Source organism: Elephantulus edwardii, unplaced genomic scaffold (assembly GCF_000299155.1).
Source record: "Elephantulus edwardii isolate Elephantulus edwardi_28Jun2011 unplaced genomic scaffold, EleEdw1.0 scaffold00378, whole genome shotgun sequence".
NCBI classification, from domain to species: Eukaryota; Metazoa; Chordata; class Mammalia; order Macroscelidea; family Macroscelididae; genus Elephantulus; species Elephantulus edwardii.
In genome coordinates this window covers 1,199,965-1,213,717 of record NW_006400128.1, presented here as the reverse complement: position 1 = coordinate 1,213,717, position 13,753 = coordinate 1,199,965, and the positions used below count along the sequence as shown (strand labels likewise).

At 39.6% G+C, this 13,753-nt stretch overlaps 1 protein-coding gene across 1 annotated transcript in view; it reads left to right on the top strand.

Annotated features, from left to right (window-relative positions):
- Positions 1-13,753, top strand: part of BRWD3 (bromodomain and WD repeat domain containing 3) — a 363,038-nt gene that overhangs the window by 318,906 nt on the left and 30,379 nt on the right. Inside the window, exons 32-33 of the mRNA XM_006902191.1 lie at positions 8,730-8,855; positions 8,951-9,029. Of these exons, the coding sequence (XP_006902253.1) occupies positions 8,730-8,855; positions 8,951-9,029 (205 nt within the window). The remainder of the gene's footprint in view (positions 1-8,729; positions 8,856-8,950; positions 9,030-13,753) is intronic.

The window sequence follows — 13,753 nt, the reverse complement described above, 5'->3', positions numbered from 1 at the left end:
TGCTTGGATGTCAGCTATGGTCTCTTCAGGGTATATTCCCAGTAGTGGAATTGCTGGGTCAAATGGTATCTCTATTTGCAACTTTTTGAGAAAGCGCCATGTCTTTGACAGCAGATTTTCCCAATGCAACAACACATAGCTCTCCTGACTACTGATACCAATGGTGTTGATTGTAAATCCAAGTAAAATGAAATTATTGACAACCAGAATCTTTTCTCCATCTATTGTGATGCTGCCTATTGGCAAGGCATGAGAATTTTTATTTTCTTGATGTTGAGTTATAATCCATGTTGAGTGTTTCAAGTCTTCCTCACTTTCAGGAAACAATGTTGCATCATCTGCATAACGTAGGTTGTTCATGAGTCTTCCTCCAATCCAAATGCCATATTCTTCTTCATAAAGTTTAGCTTCTCAGGTAATTTCCTTAGCATACAGGTTGACTAGGTATAGAGAAAGGATATAGCCTTGCCACACACCTTTCTTTATTTTAAGCCATGTGATGTTCCCTTGCTTTGTTTGGACAATAACTTCTTGGCCTAAATTTCACATGAGTACACACACAAAAATTATTTTGGGAATTCCATTATTCTCAATGTTATCCATAATTTATGTTCCTTTATATACATAACCAGTACTGTAAGGCAGATGCATGAGTGTTGGTATGAACATACAGTGCAATTTTGTACAGCATCTACAAAATCACTGTACTTTACTCATATGTCTGTCTGTATGATGTTGGCGGGGGGGGGGGGTTGGTGTATGCAGTGTGACGCTTCACTTCTAGATTATTCTAACTTTTCTGTTATTGTTGTTGTTCTGTGTCCCTTCCAGTCAGAATCCACTCATAGCTGACCATCTAATGAGTTTCCAGAGACAGTAGATCACATGGGAGAAGATTGTCTATCCTCCCACAAGCAGCTGGTGGATTTGAACCACGTGCCTTTGAAATTGCAGTGCAGGTGCCACTAGAGCATCTTACTTAAAACATCTCAGCAAGGTTTTTTCTCACTCTCTTCCCCTCTTGGTCTATGTATAGATTCTATATTAACACATTGCCACACACTTTTTAAATTGCCGACCATGCTTAGAAACACATTTGCTGTCATTTGCAGCCATGTGTTAATACAATTAAGTGTTCTGGGATTCCCCACGCAGTTTGTCTATAATCCATGCCTTTGTCTAAAGCGACTAGAACAGTCCATTGGCAGGGAACTACCAGAGGTACAAGTTGGTTTTAGAAGAAGCCATGGTACCAGAGATATCACTGCCGATATCAGATGGAACACTGCATGGTTTTAGATGAGGAATGGTATGTGTCTGGGTTATATCCTTTCTCCATACCTATTCAGTCTATATACTGAGCAAATAATTTGTTAAGTTAGACTCTATGAAAAAAGAATGTGACTGAACATACACAGGATTGAGGAAGACTCATCAACAACCTGCTTTATGCTGATGGCACAACTTAACCCTGCTAAAAGCGAGGAGGATATGAAATGCTTGCCGAAGAAGATCAAGGCCTACACCATACAGTATGAATTACATCTCAGCAACAACAAGACAAAATTCTCACCAAAGGACCAACAATCAACATTATGATAGATGGAGAAAAGTTTGAAGCTGTTAATTATTTTATCTTGCTTGGATCAACAAGAAACACCCATGGTACCAGCAGCCAGGTAATCAGGAGATGTATTGTACAAGTCTGCTGTCAGGGACCTCTTCAATATACTGAAGAGCAATGATGTCAAGTTGAGGACTAAGGTGTGCTTGATTCAGTCCATGGTCTTCTCAACAACTTGCTATATATCAGAGAGCTGTACAGTGAACAAGGGTGATAGAAGAAGAATTGTTGCCTTTGAGTTGTGGTGCTGAAAGAGTACTGAACATCCCAGGGATTGCCAAAATAACAGATATGTCCTGGAAAGGATGTAACCAGAGTGTTCCTTGGAAGCAAGGATGACAAAGCTTTGTCTTTCACATACTTTGGACATGTAGCTAGGTGAGGCTATTCCTTGGAAAAAGGACATCTTGCTTGGAAAGATGGAGGGTGAGCAAAGGAGAGGAAGACCCTCAGTGAGATGGATGGGTTCTAGTGTCTCAGAGATGGAGAACATGGCACTGGATAGGGCAAGTTTCAGATTGGTTGTTCATAAGGTTACTATGAGTTGTACCTGACTCAACAGCACCTAACAACAACAGTCACTAAAACACAAATATCTGGTATTCTCTACTTTCAACCAGTATCCATCTGACATCAGCAATAATATCCCTAAACCAAGTTCGAACTTGTGCCAGTTCTGTTCTAGCCATTTTTTTATGTTCTTCAGCAATAATTTCTTACATGTGATACTTATTATATTGTTGGAAATTTCCACATTATGTTGGATCACATTTTTTGGGAATGGAGACAAATCTACATCTCTTCCAGTCAGTTGCCCAGGAAGTTGTCCTCCAAATTTCCTGGCATAGACTGACGAGCACATCCAGGGCTGCATCTGCATCTGTTAATTGAAACATTGCTATCCTATCAATTCCTGGGGCCTTATTTTTTGCCAGTACCTTCAGTGCAGCTTGAACTTCTGTTTGTAGTATAAATATAGGAAAACTAGAACTTTTGAAAAGTGTATCAAAGCTAGGGAGATGCTAAAGAACATATTTCCCAAATATAGCACAGCATTGTATGTGTCTTACTAACAGGTTCCCCAGAAACATTGAGTCTACGTGGTTTTTTTCAGCTTTTGTCTGTAGTTGGAATTTTCCTAGAGAATAAACTCCTGAAATATATTCTTCCTTTGAAACTGGACTTGAAACAAGATTTTCATAATTAAGGGTGCACTTTGATTAATCAGACTTATCTGTTGTTGTGTGTGTGTGTAACTAATGATGTTGTTTGTTATTTTTAACCATTGTAATATAACTTCTCCTTCTGGTGTCTAATTTTGTGGTGACCAGGGATCCCTCTACCTCTAGTCTCTAGGGCCTGTTGAGATCCACTTAGAGATAAGGGACATTTCTTCAGTTGTAGCCAAAGTTTGGGATTGTTGTTCAAGCTTCAGCTTCTTCCAAGGATGACGGAAAATTTTAGTTGGCTGGTTATCTTTTTGCTATCCATCCAGGTAGCCTTCTCTTATATTACTTTTTGAGGATTTTCAATGATTTCCTGAATAACCAGCCGGCCAGTAAGGTTTCTTTAGTCCCTTTTTTTCTTTTCTTCTTTCTTCTCTAGTCTCCTCAGCTCTGCCGAAGCAGTACTTATTCTGCAATCTGCATATAAGTTCTGATGAAAGGCAAGGCCACCTAAGTGTTCTTTACTCTTAATTATGCAGCAAAGAATTCACTGTCTGGCACTATCATGGTGAAAGTTAAGCATTTTTCTGACTTTGACTACAGACACCAACATGGTAACCCTTAATTGAAGGGGAAGTGGTTAGAAGGGAAAGAGACAGAAAGGTATAGGCAGCTTTTCCATGTGATACATAAAGGAGCCTGCCCATTCCAGTTGCCTCCTGATGCTCATTTTTATCACCCCTCTGCTCCCACTTTCTTTTTTTCTTCATAGCTCAAGTAGTAGGGAGGATTTGCAGCCAGGCCCCACCAGGGCTATAGCTTATAGAGGGAGAGGCAGTGGCAGCACCTATTCTATAGGTAGCTAGACTTCTTCTACCTCTATTTATACAAACTCAGCTGTTCACTTTGTTCATGGAGGTATTTGTTCAGAGTGCCAGTTATCATTCTCTACAGGACTGTCACTCATCTTTTTCCGACTATAGCTCTTCCTGCAGGACTCTTATGTGTGCTTTTCCTAGATTCTTTAGTATTTGGTGGCCAGTTGAACCACCGACACTAGTCTCACAGCTACTTATGTTCTCCTAGTCACTTTCTCACACTTAGGAAAGTACCCACTCCCACAACTGTATTGTGCACCTTGGTATTTTTTTGGCATTCCTATTGTGCACACTCATACAATAGTACACCAGAACCCAGGAGTTTCCTCAATAGATCCATGTAGGCCAGACCTCTTCATAGAGAGTTCACTGACAGCCCCCACCCAAGGATTCTCCTCACCTGGAACTGCCCCCTCTGTGAAGATCCTTGGCCCCTAGGATTAACCCCTAGCTCATTAATCAGTTTTTTTTCCACATAGAGATCCTTGACCCTCTCCTTTGTTAACCATTTCTTTGGTCTTCCTAGATCAGTAACTTTAAATTTGTGCTGAGGTGCCAAAAAAACCAAAGGAGGAGGCTGGCAACTCCATGATAGTAATATAGGTTCATCAAGGTTTTACTTGCTGAGGCAAGGCCCTAGGCAATGGCCAGGTCAAACTCAAGTTTCTTATTCCCCTCCTCTATAATGAAAGCAATGGTGAATAAAGGTGACATGTTGTTGCCAGGTCCCAGATCCCTAAAGCCATGTGGTGGTGGTGGTGGTGGTGCGCCATCAAAATCGGAACTGACCCCATAGCTGACCCTCCAGGGGATTTTCAGAGGCAGCTAATAGCTCAGGAGGAGATTGCCAATCATTCTTCCATGGAGCAGCTGGTGAATTAAAACCATGGGCCTTTGGGGATTGCAACACAGCTTCTTGCCACTAGGCCACCAGAGCTCAAGTATTCTATATCAGTGACTTAGGAAGCAGAAATGAGCTAGCAGCAAGCAGGAATATATTCATATTTGGTCTCACTAAAGCCTGTTCAAGGCCTCAAGCCTGTTCCTGAAATGGTTTTGAAATTAAAGTGGGATAGACTCAAGGTCAAATTTTGGTTCCCGTGGATTTTATTTCATTTTCCTTCACTTCAGCTTGAACTTTCATATGAGTAGTTGGTCTGTTCTGCAATCAGCATCTGGCCTAGTTTTCATAGCTGATATGAGCTTCTCCAGCAGTTCTTTCCACAGATGTAATTGATCTGATTCCTGTGCATACCATCGGGTGAAATTCATGTGTATAGCCTGCATTTATGTTTCTTATAAAATGTATTTGCAATGAATAAGTCGTTGACTGTGTAAAATTCTAGCATCCTATCTCCAGCTTCGTTTCTGTCACCAAGTCCATATTTTCCAACTACTGATCCTTCTTCTCTGTTCCCAACTTTTGCATTCCAGTCACCCATTATTATTATTAATGCATTTTGATTGCATGTACGATTAATCTCTGACTGCAAAAGTTGGTAGAAATCTTCTATTTCCTCCTCTTTGGCTCTAGTGGTTGTATATATTTGAATAATGGTGGTATTCGCTGGCCTTCCATGTATGTGTATGGATATTATCCTGTCACTCACATTATATTTCAAGACGAATCTAGAAATGACTTTTTTACTATGAAAGCAACTCCATTTTCCCTCACTTTTTCATCTCCAGCATTGTAGATCATATGATCGTCTGACTCAAAATGTCCCATGCCAGTCCAGAACAAAGGCTGCATAGTGTGGTGGATTTGGGGGAAGAAATACATAACAATGAAAGAATTTTTCTTTTACTTTTTAAAGAGAAGAGTGAACTGGGGTGGGGGGCAGAGGGCTGGGCAGGAAGGAAGTGCAACAGTGAATGAATGGAAATCCAAAGTTTCTATATACTTTCATTAAAAATTAATAATAATAAAAAATATATAAAGGGAAAAAACCGCACTTGGAGTGAAAATTTACAGAACATATAAGTATATTGATTGCAGTCTCTGTATTATATCACTATCCTATCTTTCTGTGACACTGATTTCTACTAATATCTTCATTTTCTACCTATTTTCTGAAGTTTTGTCTTTGACGACAGCTGATCTTGAGATACTCTGTGCTTGATTATGCTAAAGGTTAAATACTTCTCTGATACTAATACTTGCCTTAAAGATCTGTCTATTGTTTGTTGTGCCACTGGGTAAGTTAAAAAGTTTGAGGTCCATAGATGAATAGGAATTAATTTTATAAAATGAAGTGTTTGTGAATGACTGTATGAAACACAATGTAATTTAAAAATTGTATAAAATACAATATACATGAATGAAACACAATGTATACAAGTTATTGTATGTAAATCAGTTTTTAAAAAAAGTTTAAGAGCTATAGTCTCTGGAGTTTCACCAGTTTCTGTCAGGCTAATAAATTAGGGCCTTGCTTTAAAAAAAAATTAATAATAAGAAAAAGTCCCATGCCAGTCCATCTCATTTCTCCAATACCTAGTATGTCAATATTTATGCATTCTATTTCTTTCTTAACAATATCCAGTTTTCCTACATTCATGGTTCTTACATTGCATGTTCCAATCACTAGTCTTACAGCTGTTCCTCCTCCTTTGTATGTCTATACTTGAGGGCTCAGCCTTAGTTGTCATATCTGCTATGTGCTTTACTGTACATAGGGTTTTCAAAGGCCTATTTCAGAACTGGATGGCCAATCCTGCCTTAATTTGAATGCTCAGATTTAGAACATTTTATGACAAACATTTTATGGAAAAGAGCAGATGAAAGATATTTCCCAACTGTAGAAATAACCAATAGATTCAGTGTTGTCCCCACCCTTGACACATATGTCTTGACACACCCTTTTCCCTGCTCTACCAGCATTCCCTTCTATACCCACCTACTCCATTCAACACCTGTCTCCCCCTATCCAGCCCTTGATGTGATGGCTTATATCTCAAGCATTCTGGGTTTCTGTGATTCCAAACAACTCAAGCTGCTGCCAGTTTCTTCTGCTGTGGCCAGTATCTCTTGAGTTTAGGAGTCATTAAGTCTACATACCAGATACTAGTAACAGGGAAGTCTTCCTATCTCAGTCGGTTCAGAGGAAAAGTCCTTTGCCTTGAACTTCTGCTCCAGGATTGACTTCTTGTGGTTTGGGAACTCTTCTGTTTGTAGTACACTGTAGTAAAAATGGAATAGTTTCCCAGGGGAGGGTCATGTGTCCTGTATATCTGGTATACAATGTGTTTTGTTGGGGTTTTTTTGGTTTTGGTTTGGTTGGGGGGGGGTGTCCCTTGGGCCCCAAAGTTTTAAAGGTATTATCAGCCTTGACCCGCAGACTTCTGGGAAATGTAGGTGTGCCTGCGTTGTACGGGGTCAGCTAAGTCACTGCCTGCCCCACGCCTTGGTCTCCAAAGTTTTGGAGGCCATAGTCTTTGCAATTACTTGCTATGCATCAGAAAGCTGGACAGTGACTAGGGATGATAGAAGAAGTGATGCCTTTGAGCTGTGGTGCTGGAGAAAAGTGTTGAATTTATCATGGACTGCTAGGAGAACAAACAGGTTCATCCTAGAGAGGGTGAGACCAGGCTGCTCCTTGGAGGTAAGGATTCTGAAGCTTCGTCTGACATACTTTGGACATGTTGCAAGGAGGGCCCAGTCCTTGGGACGTCATGCTTGGGAGGGTGGAGGGACAGCACAGGAGAGGAAGACCCTCGATGAGATGGATTGATTCAGTGACTGAGGTAATGGAGGTACAAACACATTTTTATTGGAAGAAGTGCAGCCAGCATGTTCCTTGGAGGTGAGAATGGTAAGGCTCGTATACTTGGGGCCAATCCCTGAAGAAGGACATCATGCTGGATAATATAGAAGGTCATCAAAAAGGAGAAAAGCTCACAAGAATGTACAACACAAGAACTGCAACAATGGACTCAAGCACAGCAGGAAATAAGAGGATGGAAAAAGACCAGACAGTGTTTCATTCTGTTCTTTGTAGAGTTTCTATCTGTAGTTGGAGGTGACTTGATGGCATCTAGCAATAACAACTATACACACATACACACACTCTGGTGCCTAGTGATAAGAAGATGCACTGCAATCCTAAAGGCTTATTATGGTTTGAAACCACCAGATGCCCCACAGGTGAATGATGGACAGTCTTCTTCCATGGGATTTACTACCTCTGAAAACCCACTGCAATGTCAGCTCTGAGTCAGTTCTGACTCTATTGCACATACCAACAACAATATATTAGTTTAGCGAGTTCTGGTAGCCTACACAAGCTACTCCGTGGGAGAGAGATAAGCAGTCACCTCCCATATGATTTAATTGCCTCTAAAAATCTGCTGGAGGGTCAGCGGTTCGGTCAGTTATGACTTGACCGCACAACAGAATTATTCATTAATTCATTAATAATGTCATAGAAAGCTCTTAGTTTCTACAGCTTGAGGTTTGTTTGGTTTTTTCTAGTTTTACTTTTTCTTTCCCCCTAAAAACTAAGCATTCTCTTGACTTTATCAAAATACATTCTCTTTCCAGATTGTTATTTACAATACACATAATATCTGATTGCTCATTTCAGATTGACTTTCCCTTCACCTATTCTAATATAGGGATTATCTATCCATTCTTTTTCTGCTCTCCTCATCACCCCTCCCCCAATAATCACCTTATTTTTATAACAGCGGTCTTATACTATGTTTTATTTGTTCTGTTTGACTGAGTTATTTCACTCGGCAGCATAATATCCTCCAGGACTCATCAGGTTGTATAGTGTTGCACAAGTTCATTATTTTTTAGTGCTGTGTAATACTCCATTGTTCAGTGTTCTAAGTCCGATTCCTTCACGTTTTAATAAGTAATCTACTGGTTCTAAAATCTTGCCTGTGTAAACTATTTTGGGGGGGTGGTGTTTGTAAACATCAATAAATATACATATTAGAATAGTTTACATAACTTTATAAATAACTAATTGTTCTATGTTGTATATTTCTAGAATAAGTTTTAAATATATTATCCAAGACTTACAGAAATTGTTTTTCATTTTTCCTTCATAGGAGAATATCAGCATTAATGTGGGAGGTACGCTACATTGAGCATAATGCCAGGACTTTCAATGAGCCAGACAGTCCTATAGTTAAAGCAGCTAAAATTGTAACTGATGTTTTACTTCGTTTTATTGGGTAAGAAGTGGTTTTCTTTCCCAGAGATGCTAATTACTGGATTCTTTTACTCTCATAGCTGAAATTTATTTTTACTTATCTATCTCATTTTTTAGAGATCAAAGCTGTACTGATATACTGGATACTTATAACAAAATTAAAGCAGAAGAACTAACTAGTACTGATGCAGAGGAGGTAAGAATCAGCATAATTAGGAACAAACTGGTTTTCTGTTATTTGATATAGAATGTATTGTGTATAAACTTAGAAATTAGCTATGATCATTATACTATAATGAAGATAAAAAGTGGGAGATAAATGTAGAATAAAACTCAAAATTGCAATATTGTTCAGATTTACTAGAGTAACAGAGACTGGTGAAACCCTAAGAGTGTGACCCTTAGCTACCCTTTGAGTCTGAAGCTAAACTCACCCTGTAGCACAAATTACTGCCTATAACACATCTATAGGGTGAACAGTAAGCCCAAAGTGCTCTTCTGTCCTTAGAACAGCTATCCACAGAAGATCACAAAGGCTTCATTATAGTATAAAAATTATATATTTTCTTTGAAGAATTTATCGTACTTATTCCTTGATTCACAGGGAGCTCTGGTGGCCTAGTGGTAAGAAGCTGCACTTCAATTGTGGTTCAAATCCACCAGCTGCTCCATGGGAGATGGACAATCTCCTCCTGTGTAATTAAATGCCTGTCAAAACCCATTGGAGTGTCAGCTATGGGTGAATCCTACTCAGTGGTACACAACAACCAACAGTATTCCTTGAGTCAAGATTGGATAAGAATTTCTCCTTATAGTAACACCACTTGAGTTAGGATAGGAAAAGGAAAGTTAAATGTAAATCAGTAGTTCATTTTTGTAAAAGAACACTAAGACCTCATGAGTTACTTTTATTTTGACTTAGTTGGGGGTTTTTTTCCTTGTAATTTGAATTACTATCACCAAGTGACTAGAGATGTCTGAACATTTCTTTGTATTAACTATCATCCCCTAGCTTCAGGGACCATCTTAGTTGACTAGTGCTGCTATATCAGAAGTGCTACAAGTAGGTAACTTTAAAGAACAAAGGGGAAAGTTTGGTTTTAGGGGCTTTATGCAGTTTGTTATTGTGTGTTATCATGTCACTTCTCACTCAGAAAACCTAAAGTAAAAGTAGACTATATGGTTACCTAGGAGACCTCATGGTATTGTTGCTATGGTTATGTGCCATCAAGTCGCCTGTGACTCAGAGTTATCCTGGGTACAACAGCTCTGAAGCCTGCCCTGTCCTGAGCCAGAATCACTGACTCTGACACACCTACCCCATTGCCCTATTTACTGTATCAGTCCATCTTATCTAGGATCTTCCTATCTTGTGCTGTTCTGAGAATGAAGTCCTTCTCCAAGGACTGGTCCCTCCTGGCCACATGCCCAAAGTATATAAGATGGAGCTTCAAAATCCTAGCCTCCTGGGAGAAATTCTATTTCACCCTCTTCAAGACAGGCCTATTTGTTTTCTTGGTGGTCCATGGTATGTTCAATACTCTTCTCCAACAATACAACTCAAAGGCATCAATTCTTCTGTCATCCTTAATTATTATCCAGCTCTCTGGTACATAGCAAATAATTGCAAAGACAGTGGCCTGGATCCAGGTGCACCTTAGTCTCTAGACTGACATCATTGCTTCTCAGTACTCTTGAGAGGTCCCTGACAGCAGATTTTCCCAAAGCAATTCGTCTTTTGATTTCCTGACTGCTGGTGCCGAGAGTGTTAATTATGGAGCCAAGCAAATGGTAATTGTTAACTTCAATCTCTTCTCCATCCATGGTGCTGCCAATTGGTCCAGTGTTAAGAATCTTTGTCTTCTTGATGTTGTGCTTCAATCCATATTGAAGACTATACTCCTTTACTTTCTGCAGCAAGCACTTCAGGTCCTCCTCACTTTCAGCAAGCAAGGTTGTGTCATCTGCATAATGTAGGTTGTTGATGAGTCTTCCTCCAATCCCAATGCCACATTCCTCCTCATAAAGCCTCGGCTCCCAAATGATCTGTCCTGCATATAGATTGAAAAAGTATAAAGACAGCACACAATCCCTGATGCACTCCTATTCTGATTTTGAACAACAATATTTCCTTGCTCTGTTCTGAGGACTGCTTCCTAGTCCATGTATAGGTTTCACATAAGCTCAATCAAGTGTTCTGGGTTTCCCATTCTCCTCAAGGTTAGCCACAGTCTGTTGTGATCTACACAGTCAGATGCCTTTGTATAGTCAATGAAACACAGATAGACGTTCCTCTGGTACTCTGCTTTCTGCCAAGATCCATCTGACATTAGCAATAATGTCTCTAGTGTCATGACCTCTTCCAGATTGTATTTCTGATAGTTCTCTATCAGCGTACTGTTCCAGTAGTTTCTGGATAATCTTCAGCAGGATTTTGCTAATGTGTACCATTCATGATATTGTTTGATAATTTCCACACTCTGTCGAGTCACCTCTTTTTGGAATGGGATTAATATGGATCTCTTCCAGTCAGTTGGCCAAGTCCTTGTCCTCCAGATTTCTTGGCACAACCTGGTAAGCACATCCAGGGAAGCATCTGTTTGTTGAAATATGTCAATTGGTATTCCATAATTTCCTGGGGCTTTCTTTTATGCCAAGTCCTTCAGAGTAGCCTCAACTTCTTCCTTCATCACCATTGCCTCTTGATCACATGTTTCTTGAAATTCTTCTGTGTCAGCCAATTCTTTTTGGTATGGTAAATCTTTATACTCCTTCCATCTTCTTTTAATACTTCCTGGATTATTCGGTATTCTACCCATAGCATCCTTAAGTATTGCAACTCAAGTCTTGAATTTGTTCTTTAATTCCTTCAGCTTAAGAAATGCTGAGCGAGTTCAGCCCTTTGATTTTTGGACTCCAGTTTATAATACTATGCCTTGTCATCCCAAGCTGCCCTGTTAAATCTTCTATTCAGCTACTTAACATCTTGATTTCTTCCCTTTTGCTTTGGCTTCTCAGCGCTGTAGTGCACTATTCAGAGTCTCTTCTGACATCCATTTTCATCATCTTCTTCCTTCTAAAAACCCTTTTTTTACATTTTTTAAATTTTATTATTTTTGTGTGTGTGTACCGTCAAATTGGATCTGACTGGTACAAGAGGAGATTGTCCCTCTTTTTCCAGCAGAGCATCTGGTGGATTCGAACTGCATACCTCTGGGATTGCACTGCAGCTTCTTGCCACTAGGCCACCAGAGCTCCCATTGTAATAACCTTTTACATTCTTCATGAATAATAATCTTGTTATCTTCCCACAGCTCATCTGGTCTTCATCCATTAGTATTCAAGGCCTCAAAGCTGTTCCTGAATTTGTTTTTAAATTCTGGGGGGATAGATTCAAAATCAAACTTTTATTCCTGTGGATATGATTTGACCTTCTTTAGCTGTAATTTGAATTTGCATATGACTAGTTGATAGTCTGTTCCACAATCAGTACCTGGCCTAGTTTTTACTGCTGATACTGAACTTCTCCAACAATTCCTTTCACAGATGTAATCGTTCTGATCCTGTTCAAGCCATCAGGTGAAATCCACATATATAGGCTGTGTTTATGGTTTTTGTTTTGCTTTTTTTAGAGAGAGAAAGTGTGTGTGTGTGTGTGTGTGTGTGTGTGTGTGTGTGTGTGTACCATCAAATTGGATCTGACTGGCCCAGAAAGAGATTGCCCTTCCTTCTCCAGCAGAGCATCTGGTGGATTTGAACTGCATACCTCTGGGATTTGCAATGCAGCTTCTTGCCACTAGGCCACCAGGCCACCAGAGCTCCCTTATGTTTCTTATAAAACATATTTGTACTGAATAAATCATTGATTGTGCATTCTATCCCCAGACTCATTTTTGTCAAGTCCATATTTTCTGATTACTGATTCTTCCTGGTTCCCACCTTTCACATTCTAGTCACCCATTCTTATTAATGCATCTTGGTTACATGTTTGATCAATTTCTGACTGTAACAGTTGGTTGAAATCATCTATTTCCTCCTTTTTAGCTATGGTTGTTTGTACATAAATTTTAATGATAGTGATATTAATAGCTCTTCCTTGTATGCATATGGATATTATCCTGTCACTCACAATACTATATTTGAAGATGGATCTAGCAGGGAGAAAAGTGCGGCAATGAATGAATGGAAATCCAAAACCTCTGTAAATGTCTATTAAAATTAATAATGATAATAATAATAAAAATTTAAAAAAAGATGGATCTAGAAATGGCCTTTTAAATTATGAAAGCTATCTGTTATTTCTCACCTTTTCATCTCCAGCATAGTAGATTATATGTTTATCTGATTCAAAATCCAATGCTAGCCAATCCCTCTCATTTCACTGACACTTAATATGTCAATAATTATGCATTCTATTTCTTTCTTATCACTATGCAGTTTTCCTACATTCGTGCTTCTTAATTTCCATGTTCCAGTCATTGGTTTCTGCTTACAACTGTACCTCCTCCTTTGTGTTTCCAGATTTGAGGGCACAACCTCAGTTGCCATATCTATTAGTCTTCTGTAAGTGTACTCTATTGTACATAGGGGTTTTGAAGGCCTGATACATTTCAGAAGTGGATGGCCAATCCTTCTTCCTGTTATTGTTGTTATGTGCCATCGAGGCGGTTGCGACTTATAGCAACCCTATGTACAACAGACCTAAACCCTGCTCTATCCTGTGCCAATCGCACTGCTCTGACACAACCATACCAATTACCCCAGTCATTGAATCAATCCACCTCATAGAGGGTCTTCTCCTCCTGCACTGTCCCCTCCACCCTCCCAAGCACCCTCCCTCTCTCTTACAGCATGTCCAAAGTATGTCAGATGAAGCTCCAGAATCCTTGCCTCCAAGGAGCAGCCTGGTTTAACCCTCTC